Source organism: Sarcophilus harrisii, chromosome 2, assembly GCF_902635505.1.
Source record: "Sarcophilus harrisii chromosome 2, mSarHar1.11, whole genome shotgun sequence".
Classification (NCBI taxonomy): Eukaryota; Metazoa; Chordata; class Mammalia; order Dasyuromorphia; family Dasyuridae; genus Sarcophilus; species Sarcophilus harrisii.
This window is the reverse complement of record NC_045427.1, coordinates 531,386,542-531,405,596: the sequence shown is the minus strand read 5'-3', so window position 1 is coordinate 531,405,596 and position 19,055 is coordinate 531,386,542. Positions and strand designations below refer to the sequence as shown.

The 19,055-nt window shown below is 31.3% G+C and overlaps 1 protein-coding gene across 2 annotated transcripts in view; it reads right to left on the bottom strand.

Annotated features, from left to right (window-relative positions):
- Window positions 1–19,055, bottom strand: part of CERS3 (ceramide synthase 3) — a 95,585-nt gene that overhangs the window by 44,379 nt on the left and 32,151 nt on the right. For both annotated transcript variants that reach the window (XM_003755584.3, XM_031955492.1), the window contains exons 4-8: window positions 12,302–12,420; window positions 5,709–5,766; window positions 4,978–5,028; window positions 3,747–3,839; window positions 1,577–1,705 (exon numbers count right to left, since the gene is read on the bottom strand). In XM_003755584.3, the coding sequence (XP_003755632.1) occupies window positions 1,577–1,705; window positions 3,747–3,839; window positions 4,978–5,028; window positions 5,709–5,766; window positions 12,302–12,420 (450 nt within the window). The remainder of the gene's footprint in view (window positions 1–1,576; window positions 1,706–3,746; window positions 3,840–4,977; window positions 5,029–5,708; window positions 5,767–12,301; window positions 12,421–19,055) is intronic.

The following is a 19,055-nucleotide window of genomic DNA, read 5'->3' as shown; positions in this document are numbered from 1 at the left end:
AATGAATGCTGATGATGTACCTGGAACATTCTTCTTAATACCATCCATTCAACCAAAACTGCTCTCACCAAAGTTACCAATGATCTTTTTTTTTTTCTTGATTCAGTTTCTCTTTAAATTTCCATGACACTATTACTATCCTGATTCTCTCTGTATTTGACTATTCCCTCTTAGTCTTCTTTGATGAATCTTTATATCTTTCCCTTTCCCCACCATGTAATCCAATGATGTTGGTCTCTTTCCTGTTCCTTACCTAAGGAAAATTTTACAGTCGTAGAAAAACTAAGACAAAGAGAAATTAGAGGACTTGTCCAAGATCAAATGCACAGGAAAAAGCAGAGTTACTTTGGGTTCAGAATCACGGAACCCAGGTCTTTTGTCTCCCAATCTACATCTTTCCATTGCACCAATAGGAGAGAACTTTTGTTATAATATTTACTCCCTGAGGCATTAATATCTCACACTCCTTAAGAAATAGCAGTTTGGGAATAAAGAAAAATAAGACTTATATTTAAGATATTCAAGAGGTGCAGAAATCTCCTTCAAGTTCCAACCAAGAATTAGGGTTGAAGTATATTTCAGATCTATTGCTCTCTAAGATCTCTAAAATGAAGCTTATATAAATCTATAAATTTTATCATTATTGGTTCTGAAGTATTAGGATTTCCCAGAGGATAAAGCTGACTATATAATCACCATAATTATCCTCAGAAATGATCAAGGAGGGAAAAGAGAACTGACCCTGCAAGGTAGCAAACCTCTGTAAATGATTTAATACAAAATCCCTAGGAACTTGAACAATGACAACAGAAAAAAAATTCTGGAAAACCTTAGAAAAGTGAACTATATGGGGATTTAGAAAGTGACTTACTTTCCACTCTACTTCTCATATCTGCTCCAGATAAAAGGGAATAGAAATGAGGAAAAAGAAATAAGGGGAAAAAAAGGTAAGGAAAAGAAAGATGAAAAGGAAACTGTGAAGGATTTTTTTGTAGTATCATTTAAGATCAAATAAATGGTTTGGAATTCAAGTCTTCCTCCCCAAATCTGAAACATCATTTTACCCCCAAAGAGAATCATTAGCTTTCTGCCAAAGGCATAAAGCTTATACAGGTGCAGTCTGAATATGATAGGAACTAGAAAGGACACCATAGTGAATCTAGTTTAATCCTCTTATTTTACAGATGAGAAATCTGAGAAATCAAATGACTTGTCAAAGATTATATAAGTATTAAGAGGACAACTTTAAAAATAATTTCAGGTTTCTTGACTGTAGATCAAGCATTCTTTTCAATGTATGTCACCTTTTAACTCAAACTGAAACTCAACATAAAACATCTTCCAAATGATCCTTCTTATTTTTGTCTATCTTCATATACGAAATTATAGAAATAATTATAAATTAAATAGGTCAAAAAGATCTATACAAGAGACCTAAAGAGTTAAAAATTCTTGGAAGTATTTTGTGCAGGACTGAATAAGAATAAAAATGAAGAATTGAAAAAGGTTCATAAGCAACATTTGTTGGGAATAAAAATTTAGGAAACCATATTTGTTAAAAATTTCAAACTTTTACCTCAAGCCAAATGTCAGCAACATCATGGACAAGCATCACCAATGTCCCACTGCGAATATAATTAGTACACCAAGAGAAGCTCATCAGACTTAAAGCAGCCAGATGATGGATGACATGGGCTAGAAAATCCTAAACAGACAAATAAATAGATAGATAAATATATTTCAAGACTGACAAGTAAGTAATCACCTAGGAAAGGCCATTATCATAATATGATGCTACTGCTTAGAACACTGGGTATGTTGTATGTGTGTGTATTTATGTACAAATACCGATTGTTTCATTAAGTTTTATGAATGTTGTATATCTGTAAATGTCAATTTAATTTTATACATATATATACACATATGCATACCTATATACATACATACATATATATTGTCCCAAAAGCTTAGTAGTATTTTAAACTTGAAAGATGCATTAAGAATTTTGGACTATCCGATCTATAAAATTATCTTTTTCTCTAACCATACACATATTAACATATTTACTAATATCCCTAAGATTAGTTTTTCTATCAATACATAGATCTCTAGTATGTTGGGTAGACACTTTATGGAGAAGTAACAGAAAAATATGAAAAAAGATACAAAATAAAAATAAATACAAAATAAAAATATACAGAAAGGTTTGTAACCTAAATCAGTTGAGAGGCTAGCCATACCAAAGAAATCACAGGTTCATCAAAGCATGTCTATAATGAATGTTTATACATAAAGGTATGTGAATATATGTATATAATATATAGATGGTTATATAGACATAAATTAATTATTCATATTTATATAGCAATTTAATGCTTAAAAAGAACTACTGCTTCATTATCTTATACATGTATTGTGTTTATCTGAAGGTACAAAATTCCTCTTAAAATAAATGAAATGAAAACAAACTACCACTAAACTAACTGCAAAAAAAAAGTACTAGTTAACATTATTTTATGATTTGCCCATGTGATATACTTGTTACTTCTTTTAAGAATATTCTTCAACTCAATTCTTGAATAAAGGATTCTTTTGACAAAAATTTTAATCAATTATAAGTCTAAAGAAATATGTACCTACACAATATGCATCAGAAATAGACAAAAGCTTGATTTAATGGGAGAAAAAATGTTGTCTGATAGATGTAGAGTTCTTTTTTTTTTAAAAAATGATTGCCTATTGTTTTTACATCACATTCATATATCTCTATATATACCCTTTCTCTATTACCTACTTAGGGAGTCTTCCTTTGTTATGAATACTGAAAAAAAAAGTTAAGCAGCAATATAGAGACTACTTAGTGTTCATTCTTATATGTTTTTCTTCTTTCCAGTTTGCTACAACAAACATTATCTTAGTGATGGGAAAACTAAAGTATATTCTCATAATCAAACACTACATAGGTGGTTAAGACAACTAGGTTTTCCTTCCCAATTATTACATATTCTTAGTATTCCTTAACATCTGCTTAAATACTAATAAGATATAAATCCATTTTCTCTTTGGCATGTAGCATCTGACTTATAACACTTGAATATATATCTAATCTGAATCTACAATATTATAAGTAAAATAGAATGACTGAGTAGTCAAGTAGGTATAGTTTGGCAAGTTAATTAGTAAGAACTACAAAATCTAATGATTCCAAAGAGGAACTATTTAGTGATCTCAATAAAATTAACTTCTCTATAATTTAGCTTCTCTGCCAGTAAAGCAAAGGTAGTAATACTTGACAGTTATTTCCTCACAAAAATTTCTGAAGGACAAGAAAGAGGTGTTTTTTTGTTTTTTTACATGAGTGAAAAGAACTCTGATTAATTTTTTTAAATCATGTATTAAATATATAATTAAGACCAACTAGAGCGTGTGTTTTCATAGTCAATGACATTTTGCCTTTTGAAAACAATGAAAACAAAGGCTTAAGTCAACAGGAATGAAAAAACTCATGGTGGTATTTCCACAGATGAGGGGTAGAAATTTAAAGTTAGAACTGCCACTGTAATTGGACCATAATCACTTCTCTATCAAATATTGAGCAAAAGAAGAAAGAAAACTAATATTATTAGTAACACACTATACTACTATTCTATGTGAAGAAATTAGGAAATTGAAGCTTCCCTAAAACATACATTTTAAATGAAAGGTTTTGAAGATGCTAATAAAGAAGTTTTACATATGATACTTGCCTTTCTCTTGACATCAGAACCAATGCTAAATAGCAGAGACCAATAAAAACTCATCTCTAAAATGTAGTACCAGTACTGTGATGGTAATAATGGCTAAGAAAAAGAAAACATTCATTACTTTTGAAATATATAAATAACATATAATATATTTAGTGGTATTATCTATGAAGTTCAGGAAATAGAATTGCTTCTATGGGGACTAAATATGTAACAAATTAAGATCTGTATTAATCAATATTTATCAAGTGATTATTAAAAGCTACTATTTGAAATCTATTATTTATGGCCAAAGGCATATATGTTAAGGTGGCATCCCTGCTTACTTATCCCAAGTTTCTACTGATTAACTTATTAACATTTTGGAATATTTCCTGACTAAAAACTTTTGAGATATTAGGTACTCCTTAGAGCCTAATATTGCAAAATTATAGAATCACAAATAGCTTTGAAAAGAATATCAGAAATCATTTAGTCCAACTCCTTCATTGTACAGATGAAAAAACAGGTCCAAAGAAATTATTTTGCTTACCCAAGATCTCATAGATACTTAAATGTCAGAGTTAGAATTTGAACTCAAGTCCTATGACTCTATAGTCAATATTCTTTCCCCTGTGCCATACTGTTTCTCAAAAAAAATCTGCTGAGAGGTCCACTGAGGTTAGCCCCATTCATGAGCAGAATAAGGAGTCACCTATATTGCATAATTTGAGGAATTTAGCAAAGTCTGTCTGATCAAGAATATTCTTTCTACCCTTCATCAGAAGCTCATCAGACTTAAAGCAGCCAGATGATGGATGACATGGGCTAGAAAATCCTAAACAGACAAATAAATAGATAAATAAATATATTTCAAGACTGACAAGTTATTACCTAGGAATGGTACTAATATCTTTTGTCCCCACAATTAGAACTACAATTTAAGAACTTACTGAGTTATGACATTTTATGCTACATGTTAATTAATATGCATTAATTTGCCCAATTAGCTTATTAATATCCATTGTTACCTAGTAAAGAGTCCAAGAGACTAAATAATAAGGGGAGAAATAGGGAAAACTAGAGACCACTGTACTTCTAGTGGATAGACTTCCTAGTTACTCAAGGAGCAACAACAAAGTTTTACATGCCTTGGGAGAAAGGGAATATTGCATGATTTAAAGGCTAACTTTGCCAATTTTCTAAGTTTGCCCAAGGCTGTTTCAGTTTTATGAAGCTAAAAGAGTTGGCTTACCTGCTTTGGATAGCCATTCCAAACTTCCCACAGATCATAAAGCCAAGGTTTCTAAATGCAAAAAGGAGGAAGAGGGAAACAAAAACGTAATATTTTTCTTAAATTCAATGAACATTTAAATACTTACTATATGCAAAGCACTACATTTAGACTATAGGCAGTATAGTAAATATTATAAGTCATTTTAATGACACTGAAATATGATACATTTTTAATATTCTTCTCTCTCTCTCTTTCTCTCTCTCTTTCCCCCGTCTCTCTCCCTCTTTTCTTCTTTCCCTCACTCTTTCCCTCCCTCCCCATATATATATATATATGTGTGTGTGTGTGTGTGTGTGTGTGTATGTATAATATATACACACATATACTTGTATAAATATGCATATCATATATAATACACTACTCCTAATATAGTCAACAACAAAAGTAACCTGTTACAAAGCATATAACGAAACATAACTTTAAAATGAAGTTACTTCTGAAATAATGCTAATTTTATATTAGCCCTCCTAGAAAAGCTTAGCTAGGTAATGATCTATATCTTGGAGGGAGTACACAGAGGTAATTCAAAGTGTTTATATGTATCAACCTAATTAAGTTATCATAAGAATCTCAATAAAATGCTTTTCAAAATAGTTTACCTTTTTGGTGCTATTACATCATAACGAACTCATAGGCAAGTATTACTTAAAGACTAGAGTCTAATGAAAGATACTAAAAAGATAACTTACATCATACAGAAATCCAATTCCAGCAATAGTTAAGAATAAATAAAACGTAAATCTCCAGCTGCCAAAATAAAGGAAAGTATTTATTGAGAGAATTGTGTAATGTTAGTCCTAGCAGTGACCTTCAAGATCCACCTAGTCCAATTCTTGCATTTTTCATATGAGAAATTGAAGCACCTTGGTATACTGAAAAGACTGCAATGTTTAGAATCAGAGGATATGGGTTCAGATACTAGCTCTGCTATTTATTTCTGTTTGTATGAATTTGGTCAAGGTACAATCTCTCCTAAACTCAGTTTCCATATCAATAAAATTAAGGTGTTGGACTAAATCATTGCTAAGTCTGCTTCCAGTTCAACATCTATTATTCCAAGGTCACATTGCTAATTAATTATTAAACCAAAGCTACAATTCAGTGCCCAGGACCTTAAAATCATAAACCTATTTTCAAAAAGGATCTCAGGGGTCATATAGTCCAACGCTTTAATTTTAAAGATGAGAAAACTGAGGTCTAGAGAGGTTAAACAATTGTTTCCAAAATAATTAAGCTAGTAACAAAAAGGAGACATTTGAATGGAGGAAGTCCTCTAAGCACTCTTTACACTACCATATTGGTTATTTTAAGTACTTGTCTAACTGTCATTCTGGACTGATGCTTTTTTTGTAAAGGTAATTGAAGAAGGAAATGTTTTCTACTTAACAAGGAGTAATTTGAACATACTCATTTAAGTTGAGGCACAAAATTATCTGGAAGACGATTTCAGCTTAGCCAATAATAGCACTTTTCATTATATATCTAGAGCAGTTTCTTTTTTTTTAATGAAAACTTTCTTTACATATGACATAATTCTCCCAGGATATTCTAAAATACAGTCTTATTTCTCATTTCCTGATTCCATGGGAGAAATATTATAAGGACCAATTATTTATATCATGTGATCAAGAAAATATCCCAAAGGATAATGATGTAAAAGTTTCCAAATGAGGTATCAAAACTATGTAAATTTATTTTTACACTTGCTTATGAAATGAGCTTTCATTCATAAAGCAAATCTTTCTGATACAAGAGAGTATAATACAAAAAAATAACCTTTATTAGGCAAACTTCATAATAACAAGGTCATAATTTTCAGGAGCACATCTATTTGGTTGCCTCAAAAGAGTAAAATGTCATTTTTTTCTATATTTATTGGAATGAGACTAAATTAGAAGATAGATTTTTTTCTAGAAAAGTCAAACATGCTTGAGATATTGAATCTTTAAGATGCAGACAGTGGGAGAAAGTCAAAATAAAGGAAATTAACATTGCAAGATGGCCTTGTCAGAGCCATAGTTCTGTAGATGGGATGTAGTTAACTGGGATTAGGGAGATAGAAACTCTACCCATCCCTTTTGTTCCCTTTCATATACTGACACCAAATGTGTTGATTTTGAAACTACAAAATGCTTCTTCAGTGAATATCTTCTAGATATTCCGCCAATTTAAAAAGTGCCTGGCACTTAGCAGGTGCTTAATAAAATGCTTGTTGATTTGACTTCTAGATAGAAACATTTATTTTTTAAAAATTGTATGGCCAAGTCAAGACTAATTAAAACAAAATAAAACTTTGGATTGAAAATGAGGAATGTCCTAGAATTAGACTGAAGTTAGAATTCTATCAAGAAAGCTGAAGAAGAAAAATACAGCTCAACCTGCCCTGACATGATGGAAAAATTTCTGCCTATTTTTAAATACCCAATAGAAAATCAAGAGATAGCTACTTAATGCTTGCCTGCTAAGATTGAAAGCAGAGAAGAAGGACTTTAGGTCATTTAGTCCAATTTTCTCATTTTACAAATTTAACTTGGGTTGGCCTGTCCTCTTGAGTTGTTACCATGGAAATTTGTTTAAAAAAGAAGGAAGAGATTTGGTAATGGGCTGAGCAGACACTACTAATCATCCCACAAGTTCCTGTGGTGGTTGTTGATCACGAACCAATTTCTGAAAAGGACAAAAGGGCTAGTTCTCAGAAACTTGTACACTGGGCAGATAGTTCTGATAGAGCAAAATAATGTTCCTCCTTTCTATGTATCGTCAGAGTTTAGCACATAGTAGGTATTTATTTGATATTTATTGAATGACCTCTGTCCCTCATGCTTGGTAAGATGCATGGACAGGGGAAAGCTGAGGACAAGAATGGAGCTAAAGTGCCAATGACAGCAATCTAAGGGAAATAAACTGGTGACTTGGCAAGAGTCAAGTGGCAGGAGTTAGTGACCAGGTGCTGATGACCAGAGTTGTAGTGTTTACCTGCGTCTCCTGGAATTAGTGAATAATATCAACTCCATTTGAAACACTTTTCTTGTCTCTTCCCTTCTCCAACCCCTCCTCCCTCCAGAGAAAGTTAGCTAGGGGGTACTTTGGATTGAGAGCTAGACCAAGTCAAAAAAAAAACTATTTAAAAACATCCTTGGACATTTACTAGCTGTGTGACCCCGGGGCAAGCCACCTGACCTCTGGATGCCTCAGTTTCCTCAACTGTAAAATGGGAATAATAATAGCACCTATCTCCCACAGTTGTTGGGAGGATCAAAAAAGTTAATTTTTGTAAAATGCTTATCACAGTACCTGGTACATAGTAGACACAATAGATTCTTCCCTTCCTCCCCTCCTCTTTCCTCCTCTTTTTCTTTTCCATTCTTCCTTCCCTCTGCTCTTTTTTCCTTCTCTCCTTCCCTTGCTTTTCCTCCTTTTTCCTTCCTTCCCTTTTTTCTTTCTTTTCTTCCTCCTTCCTTCTTTCTTTTTACTTTGCTTCTTTTCTTCCTACCAACTTTTTACTTTCCTACCTATCTTCCTTGTTTCCTTCCTACTTTCCTTCCTTCCTTCTTTTCTACTTACTGTCCTTCCCTTCTTTCTTTCCTACTTACCTCCCTTCTTAAACTTAGGTCTTTCTGAATCCAAGCTCAACTCTATGTACTGAGCCTATCTAGATGATCCATATATTAAGTTCATTTTCTCACGCTAATGATTCCAATTATAAAATGTACAAGATTTCATAATATGTGTAACTGACTTATTGTTAATGTTATTTAAAAATGTTTGCTAACAAAACAATTTTTAAAAAAGAAATGTATTTGCAAAAAAACTCTAAAAGATTATATACTCATATGTAAATGATTTTGTTACTGTACTCACTAATTGATCAAATGAAGTAATAATAAAATGATCTATTAAAAAATTCTCAATTGATGAGTAAAAGTTTTTAAATGATTGTATGAAGTATATAGAACCACTTCTAGTAGGGATAACATAACTCCACCACATGCACATTTTTTCATTGTTTATTAAGATAGAGGGTCTAATGTAAATCTTTAATCTCTTTTCCTGTTTTCAATCCCTTGATTTAGAATAGGGTACTCTTTTTTTTTTCAACATATTTCCAAACAAAAGAATTTTGACCCTACACATCCAGCTTTATTTCTATCTACACCCTCCATTCTAGTCTAGACAATCTTATGATTCTTTAGATTGTGAAGTCCTAGAGTGCGAAGCAGAGACTTTTTTTTCTTTTTTATGCCTCATTTTTATATCTCCAGAATTTTGCACAATGCCTGGAATACAATGCTTGATTATTGATTCTCTAAGGACATCAAAGTCATTTCTACTACTGTACTCATGTTTCTCTTGTGTGGGATGCTTTCTCCTCCCTATCATTTAAATTCTGCCTATATTTTATGGCCCAGCTCAAATCCTATCTCTAGATATGAGTGAGCAACAATTATATATTTGATAAATATCTGTTGAACAAAAGGAGTAAGACTTTTAGCCCACATCAAATCATTTTACATAGTCCTGGAATTTCCTTTCCTGGACACTATCATTTTTCTTATTTTAGTCTTACTATTAGACTATAAGTTAAGAACAGAGACCATATCTTAATACAGTTTCATTTCCATCCATGAATTGAGTATTTAATAAATATTCAATGAATGAAAAGTGATTAACTGGTAAAGGTAATTAGAAGTTTCTTTTTTTTTTTAAAGTAAGGCTTTCTTTTCATTATTTCTCCTGAGATTCTTCATCTTATGTTCCTTCAGATAAACCTTGTGGTCTGGGTAAATTTAAATACTCAGGGAGCCCAACTTGGGAATTGTATTGTCAATGGATTTTTACATACTGTGTCTTCTTCTGAAAGTTGATGGCTTCTGCAAAGCCCTAAGAAGAGGACCTAAAAATACCAGATATTAAGCTATATTTCAAAATAGCAATAATAATCTTTTAAAATGGTACTGGTTAAAAATACATAGATTAATCAGAGGAACAGATTAGGTAAACAATATACCAAAGCAAAGAAATCCATCCCAAAGACTCCTCCTCCTCGTGCTGAGGTAATACTGTGTAATTACTCTACCATCTGCTGAGAAAACTGAATAGTCTGGCACAAATTTGGTATAGACCTCATATCTTATATGTAGATAAACTCCAAATAGATACATGATCTAGTTATACAAGTTCCATCTTAAACATATTACAGGAACAAGAAAGATATTACCTCTCAAATGTATAGATAGATTCATTACTAAATAAGAGAGGTACTCAAAAAATAAAATGGACAATTCTCGATAGATAAAAATTTTTAAAGTTTTATTCAAATAAATCCATGACTAGGAAAACTTGCAGCAAGTTTCATTGATAAAGGCTTCATTTCCAAGATATATAAGAAATTTATTCAAATTTATAACAAGAGCCATTCCCCACTTGACAAATGATCAAAGAATATGAACAGATACTTTTAAGGATTTTTCATTTCTCTTTTTTTTCCCAATATGGTAAGACTATGTGAGGGAGAAAAAAATAGTTAATAACTCAAAAAAATTTAATTGAAAAGGGTATTTGCTGATGTTCTCATTATGTTTTCTTAACAAATTTTTATCTAAGATAATGCATTAATTCTGGGCTTAGAGATAGAAATGGTACTTGTCCAGTAGAAAAAATAAGAATCATCTTTGCTATAAAGAATAATCCTTTATTATTATTTATTTATTTATTATTCTCCTTTACAATATACCCCATTACCAGCCCCTGGGGAAAACGCTATATTATTTTGAAGTAATATTCTAGACATTAGTCCAGAGCCAGATGACATCAATAGTATATTCAAGAAATGAGAACAAGCATTTTAAGTAACAAAAATGAGATAAGAAAACCACTACATGCTGTGTTTTAAGTCAAAAGTAGAAAAGAATGTGAATTAGTCTTGAAATCATGAAAAATGACAACTAATTTTAAGAGGCATTTTAGAATTAAGTTTATTCCTCTAAACTTTACCCTGGAAAGTAAGAGCACTATCAAAAAATATTTCTGAGATCCAACATCAGTCTAATTGATGAAAATGGCTAGACCATTTGGAATTATGCTAATAACTAAAGAAATAACTAAAATGTTAAAATACCTTTTGACCCAGAAATCCCTCCATTAATGATGTAACCCAAGAAGTTCAAAGATTAAAAGAAGGGCTTGAATACACCAAAATATTTACAGTAACTCTTTTTGTAATAGCAAAGAACTGGGACGGAGGAGTAAAAGTCCATCAATTGAGGAATGGCTAAACAAATTAAAGTACATGAATGTAATAGAATATAATTACAATTTAAGAAACAACTAACAAAAAACTTATATGAGAGGGAAGATCATATGAACAAAAAAAGCCTGCAGAACCAGTTAATAAAATATGCAATTACTATGATACTGTTAATGGAAACAAACAAAACAAAGCCAAAATTGAATACTGTAATTAAAATGATCAAACTTGAATCTAAAAAATAGTTATGAGGATATATTTGCTCTCTTTTCTTTGCAACAGTTGGGGAAGGAAGGAATGGGGTACAAAATAGGAAATTAGATAATGTCAAACTAAAATGATGTACTGGCTAAACCTCTTTTTTCCTTTATTATAAAGACAAATTTTCTATTTAGTGGGAAAGAGATTTATTGAAAAAAAATGATAGTAATTTTAAAAAATAACAATTTTTCTTAACAAGAAAGAAAAAAAGGAAAGGGAAAAAATGAAGAGTAATGTCTTTTGCATCTTATTTTTGTATGAGTAAAGGTGTCCATGCCTGTAACAGATGAGGTATTATGGAACAAAATAACATTTTGCATAGAAGTAGCTGTGTCTAATTGAGAAAAATAATCTTTCCTGATAAATTATTAAAATACTACCCTAATAAACTACTAAAGCCTAGGTCTCTGTTGCAAGAATACAACTTGAAGCCCTAGCCCAACCTGACTGTCCTATTCAAATATGACAAGGTAAGTCTTCTTAATTTACATGGAAATAAATGATGGGTTAAGCATCTGATTCAGACAAAAGCAGATGATTCTGCCTTATATTCTGAAGGGAAAACAGAACTTCCCCCATATAATCTCTGCTGACAATTACAATGTAGTTGCAAAAAAGATAATGGAGTTCTAAATTATAAATGAACAAAACACAGCAAGCATTGACTGATTGCTTGAATAGATGAACTAGTTGAAAAAATATGTGGGTTATATCCTAACCTTTAGAATTTGTATATGTGCACAAAACTACTCATGCTTCTAGCATCCTTCTTACCAAGCTTCCTGGAATTTTTTTAGTCTGCAGGGTTTTTCTTGATCACGCCGTCTCTTAAACCATATTTCAACTTGTTGTACAGTTTGGTTACTCTTCTTTGCTAGACCATACAGATCATTCTGAAAAGGGACAAGACAAATTAACAAATTATTGATCAACAATAAATATGTAAGGGGCAATAAAGAAGCAACAGACTAAAAAGGGAAAGGACCTATTTGCATAAAAATATTTACAGTAACCCTTTTTGTGATGACAAAGAATTGGAAATTGAGAAGTTACCCATCAATTGGAAAATGGCTAAAGATTCTCTAGAGAAAGAATTGATGGAATCAATGCAGATTGCAACATACTATTTTTCACTTTTTTTTCCATTTTTTTCTTTTCATTTGTTTCTTCTTTCATAACATAACAAATATAAAAATATGTTTTACATGATTGCACATATGTAACCTTTATCCAATTGCTTACTATCTTAGGGAGAGGTATGAGAAGGGAGGAAGGAGTAAATTTTAAATGTATTTTAAAAATTAGCTTTACATGTAATTTAAAAAAAAATAAAATACTACTTAAAAAAGAAGAAGCAAGACCAAATGTGATTCATTGTAGTGGAACTAAGGGAACTACAGCAATCTGTGACAAGTCCAGATATATGTAAAGCTAATTTTTAGCATACATTTAAAATTTACTTCTTTTCCCTTTTCATACCTCTCCCTAAGATAGTAAGCAATTTGCTATAATTTTTAAAACCATAAAAATACTGGGCCACAAAAGCCAGGTAGTTTTGTATTTTTGAAGTTTTGTATTTTCACTGAAGTATTCATTCAATACTTTATCTTGGGATACTCCTAGTTCTCAAAAGGTTATCAGCATAATGCATGATCTGGCAAGTGATAAAAAGGCTAGAAAGATTTTAAGTTTAGGTTTAGTGGGAGGACTTTTTCTTAGTGCAGAGAATTATATTTGCCAAAAAGTGATAGATTTTTTTATCTTTCAACTTTCAAAGACTATCTCCAAAGTCATAAAGAGGTTATGAATTTCATTGTTGAAGGAATGCCCACATCAATTAAATCACAGATCCTTGAAATACTTGGGCAAATTAAAGAGGAAAATTGAATAAACAAAAAATAACTGCCATTCTGATAGTGAAGATTCATAAAGTTCTTAAAACTACAGCAAGTTCAAAGAAGTATTAAGAGAAATGTAACAACATGGAAAAAGCCTTTTACTACAAAGGCAAATATAAATTATTTGAAGAATGTACAATATTTTTTAATTATGTGTATTTTTACAGACTTGAGTGAAAATAATCAAAAGATATGCATACTTAGAATAAGAATTTTTAAAAATTTAATGAAACATCTTGTGATTATTATGCTTAATTTCCCCTTCACAGATACTGTTACTGAAACCCAATAAACAGAAATTTAAAGCTATAAAAGATCTTGGACTTTATATAGTTCAATCCCCTCATTTACAGATCAAGAAACTGAAGCCTTGAAAGGTCATATATTTAGAATTCAGAAAAACCTTAAAAGTCATCCAGTTCAACCTCATATTATAGATGAGGCAAGTGAAGCACAGAACAGTTAAGTGACTCGCTCAAAGTTACATGATAGAGATGGGATTTGAATTCAAGTCTTCTGGCTCTAAATATAGCATTCTTTTTCTTATATATTATTGTCTTTCTTAAACTGAGGATGACAGATGATAAAACTTTTCTTTGGTCCTGAATAGTAAGTTTGAACCAGGATTTAAACCTTGCTGTTTTTAGTCAAAATTTCATATTCTTTTCAAAAAACATCTGTCCAAGATGTCATAGTTAGTGGCATTTCTCATGCTGAAACTTGTAACTCCTGACCTAGTACTCTTTTTACTATGCCATACTTTTCAACAATTCTGGAAACTAACTTGGGGCTAGCTCAAACCTATATTGATAATTTGTTTTCATACATAATCTATAACATATGACACATTTCTCAACCACTCCCAAATAATTTCAATGATGAAATCAATTCCCACTTCTCTTGGGAAATAGAAATATTTGCTACTAGAAAAAAAGGCAGTATCTAGAATAACATAGATATATAAAATTTTACCTAACTATTATACAAAATTTATATAGCTTGAAATGTTGCAAAAATATTTGCAGCAAATATTCTAGATAAATGTGTGACATCAAGAATATATATATCCATATATATGGAAATCTATAAGACTAATAATATATGTTTTCCAGTAGAAAGTTAACAGACAATTTATAAAGGAAGAAATACAAATTTAATAAGCACAAAGAAAGTTGCCCAAATTCTCTAATAATCAGAAAAATTCTAATCAAGGCAATCTTAAGATATCACTTTATTTTTTTTTTTATTTAATAGCCTTTTATTTACAGGATATATACATGGGTAACTTTACAGCATTAACAATTGCCAAACCTCTTGTTCCAATTTTTTACCTCTTACCCCCCCAACCCCTCCCCGAGATGGCAGGATGACCAGTAGATGTTAAATATATTAAAATATAAATTAGATACACAATAAATATACCTGACCAAAACGTTATTTTGCTGTAGAAAAAGAATCAGACTCTGAAATGTTGTACAATTAGCTTGTGAAGGAAATCAAAAATGCATGTGTACATAAATGTAGGGATTGGGAATTCAATGTAATGGTTTTTAGTCATCTCCCAGGGTCTTTTTCTGGGCATAGCTAGTTCAGTTCATTACTGCTCCATTAGAAATGATTTGGTTGATCTCGTTGCTGAGGATGGCCTGATCCATCAGAACTGGTCATCATATAGTATTGTTGTTGAAGTATATAATGAGCTCCTGGTCCTGCTCATTTCACTCAGCATCAGTTCATGTAAGTCTCTCCAGGCCTTTATGAAATTATCCTATTGGTCATTTCTTACAGAACAGTAATATTCCATAATTTTCATATACCACAATTTATTCAACCATTCTCCAACTGATGGACATCCATTCAGTTTCCAGTTTTTAGCCACTACAAAAAGGGCTGCCACAAACATTCGTGCACATACAGGTCCCTTTCCCTTCTTTATAATCTCTTTGGGATATAATCCCAGTAAGTAACACTGCTGGATCAAAGGGTATGCACAGTTTGATAACTTTTTGAGCATAGTTCCAAACTACTCTCCAAAATGGTTGGATTCGTTCACAACTCCACCAACAATGCATCAATGTCCCAGTTTTCCCGCATCCCCTCCAACAATCATCATTATTTTTTCCTGTCATCTTAGCCAATCTGACAGCTGTGTAGTGGTATCTTAGAGTTGTCTTAATTTGCATTTCTCTGATTAATAATGACTTGGAGCATCTTTTCATATGACTAGAAATAGTTTCAATTTCTTCATCTGAGAATTGTCTGTTCATATCCTTTGACCATTTTTCAATTGGAGAATGGCTTGATTTTTTATAAATTAGAGTTAATTCTCTATATATTTTGGAAATGAGGCCTTTATCAGAACCTTTGACTGTAAAATATTTTCCCAGTTTATTGCTTCCCTTCTAATCTTGTCTGCATTAGTTTTGTTTGTACAAAAACTTTTCAGTTTGGTATAATCGAAATTTTCTATTTTGTGATCAGTTTAAGATATCACTTTAAATTAAACCTACCAGACTGGTGTGGAGGTCAGGGTCAGGGAAGATATTGGCAAGACTATGAGGAAACTGTTGATAGATTATAGACTAAAAATAACACTTTGGACAGCAATATGTAAATATGGAATAAAAGTGAAAAATTAATATTATTTTTCAATGACACCTAAGTTCCTATCCCCAAAACATGTCTGTACATGTTTTGTATTCAAGCTATTTTTTTCAAACTATTCAGAGCTGTTTATTTGTAATAACAAAAACAGAAACAGCTTATATATTCAATTTTGGGAATATTTAATATTGGTATGTAATTAGACCATATGTCTTAATTTAATATAGTGAAATAAAAATGATAAATACGGAGTTTACAAAGACAGCCAATGTGGCATAGTAGAGGGAGACCTGGTTGAGGAACCAAGAAGACTTAGATTTGGATTGTGCCTCTGATATGCTGATTTTGACTCTAAGCAAGTCACTTAATTTCTTTGTGTTTTAGGTAGCTCTCCAAGATTATAAACTACACAGAAGATGACCTGAGTTGATAGAGAGAATTTCCCTAACCAAAATTCTCTAACCAGTGAAAGCACAGATCTAGTTTTCATACCTATCTCTTTGAAGTATAAAGACATATATGGGAATTGTGTTCAGTTGTCTCTTGAATGCTTCATCTGAACTCAGCAATACCAAGGTATTTAGACAGTAGTGTGGAAATTGTATACACTCTACCACTTCTCCATCCCAAACAAGAAATTGTTTGGAGCAAGAGACATTTTTGAACTTGACACCAAAATTACAGTACGATTATGATGCCATTACATGTCTATATATAGAATTGCCACAGTCTTCAAGATAACTCCCTTTATTTTTAGGTTCTCTGATTTGAGACAAATAAGTAGAGTAGTAGATACAGTGCTAGATTTGGACCCAAGGATAGTTGAGTTCAAATCCTCCATCACACATATCACATATGTGGTTCTGAGCAACAGGGTTTCTCTGAAGATCAAATGTGCTAACATGCAAATCTTAAAGCAATATAAAAATGCTAACCACTATTATTTCCACATTTCCTTTAACTTCTTTACCAGAGCAGTATGTTTGCGGCTGGAATTACAGGGATTTTGTTGGTTTTAGAGGAAGGGGCATAGATTTTTGATGTTTTTACAAAGTAAAACAGTTAATATAATAAGTTCGATTGCAGTATTAATTTTATCAAATAGCAGAATGTTTGATCTGTTGGCTAGGATTGTTGGTCTGTTATTATGGCACTATCCCAATACATCTTGAAGTAGTTACATTAATGTACATTACACATATATTTATGGATATATACCTCCATATATTGTATTTCTTAGATTCATATGTGTTAAATACCATGTTAATTTATCAAGTCACATTTGAGGACTGACTGTTAGATGTGATTTTAGTAGTTTTATTATAACAATATTATTTATATGAATGCAATCCATGGCAGCCAAAGTGATGCATACTTTGCTCCACATTGTCGCTGATCACAAAGCCACACCATACACAATTTGTATGTATTGCCAAATTTTTCATCATTATATGTATGCAATACTTTTTAGGGGTAATAATTCTACCCTGAATCATTACAACAAAACTTTTGGTCACACCCAACAAATAACCTTGTACTCTCCCTCCTATAAATAAATCTGACAGTTTCATCTACATAACATTTTCCAAGTTAATGTGCAGAAGTATTGTGAATCTCTTTTGGATACCATGTATGAATATATTAAGAGGTCATTTATTATAAGCTATTGGATTACTTTATTCTGTCTTCCTAAATTCTAAAGACATAAAACTATGGTTATTTTTCACTATAACATATATATATATATATATATATATATGTACACACACACACACACACACACACACACACACACATATATAACCTGATGCTACAGAAATAATGCTTTGATTTCATAATATAAATTGATGGTATTAATTAGTCCCTTGTAATTTTCCAGTGAACATTTTAAATTATATATACAATACACCAATATATATTCTTGATGGCATTCTATTTGGTTCTATTCATTTTTACCACTCATCAGTATTCTTTAGGACTATGGAATACTAGAGAGTTCTTTCCACTATAATTCAAGTTATAGGACCTGAGTCTCATTCTATTATCCATGATGCTACTTAGAGCTATATTAAATCATGTTGAACTGTCAAGCAATTTAGACTATGTACAGTAAACACTACTTTGCTATCTTAATTTTACTGCATATCATGTGTGTGTGTGTGTGTGTGTGTGTGTGTGTGTATTTTCTTCACTGAAAAGAGTCATGTTGTACAATGGAAAGAACATGAAAATTCAAGTTCTATAACTGGCTCTTCCAGCTGTGTGACTTAATAAAATGAGAAACCTTCTGACTCTTTCCTATCTATGAAGGAAATGGGCTCTAAAATTCAGTAATTCTACAAACAGTATGCTCATTTTGAAAATATTTTCTCTATTATGTGATCAGTTCTTCTGATATGCAAAGTTTTTCTTTGGTTAAAATCTTAAATATTTTTGTCTTTTTTTATAGCAAATTTATTTGTCTCATTAAATTTTACTTTTATCACATATTTATTTTCACTTCTTCAAACCAGATTCTAAGAACGTAATTTACCAGATTTATTTATAATTCATATTTTAAGTAATTTGTTTTAGAGTTGGCATATAGCTTCAAATCAAGTAAGTAGAACAAATATCTGATAATATGACATTCTTCTTTATGTTTTATGCTAAAGTTATGATCAACTTAGCTTTTTAAGTCCCAAATGGATTCTGGATCCTAAAAAAAGTAATCTACATCTGAAATAAGTTCCATTTTAGATAGATTACTTGTTTTTTTCCCTCATAAAAGATAGATAAATTCAATTGGTATGATCTATCACATGACCATTTGCAATAATAAAAAATATATGAAATTGATATTTCATATAGTTTCCTAATTAAAACTGAGAAATTAAATGCCAAGAAGGTTAGAATCATGCTTGAGGCAAGAGCAAGTTGATTATTTCATGATCTTATGATGGATTATGATTTGGATAATTCTGTCCACTGGTTTGCCTCATTTTGTAATCAAGCATTAACACCCTACTACAAACTAAACCAATATC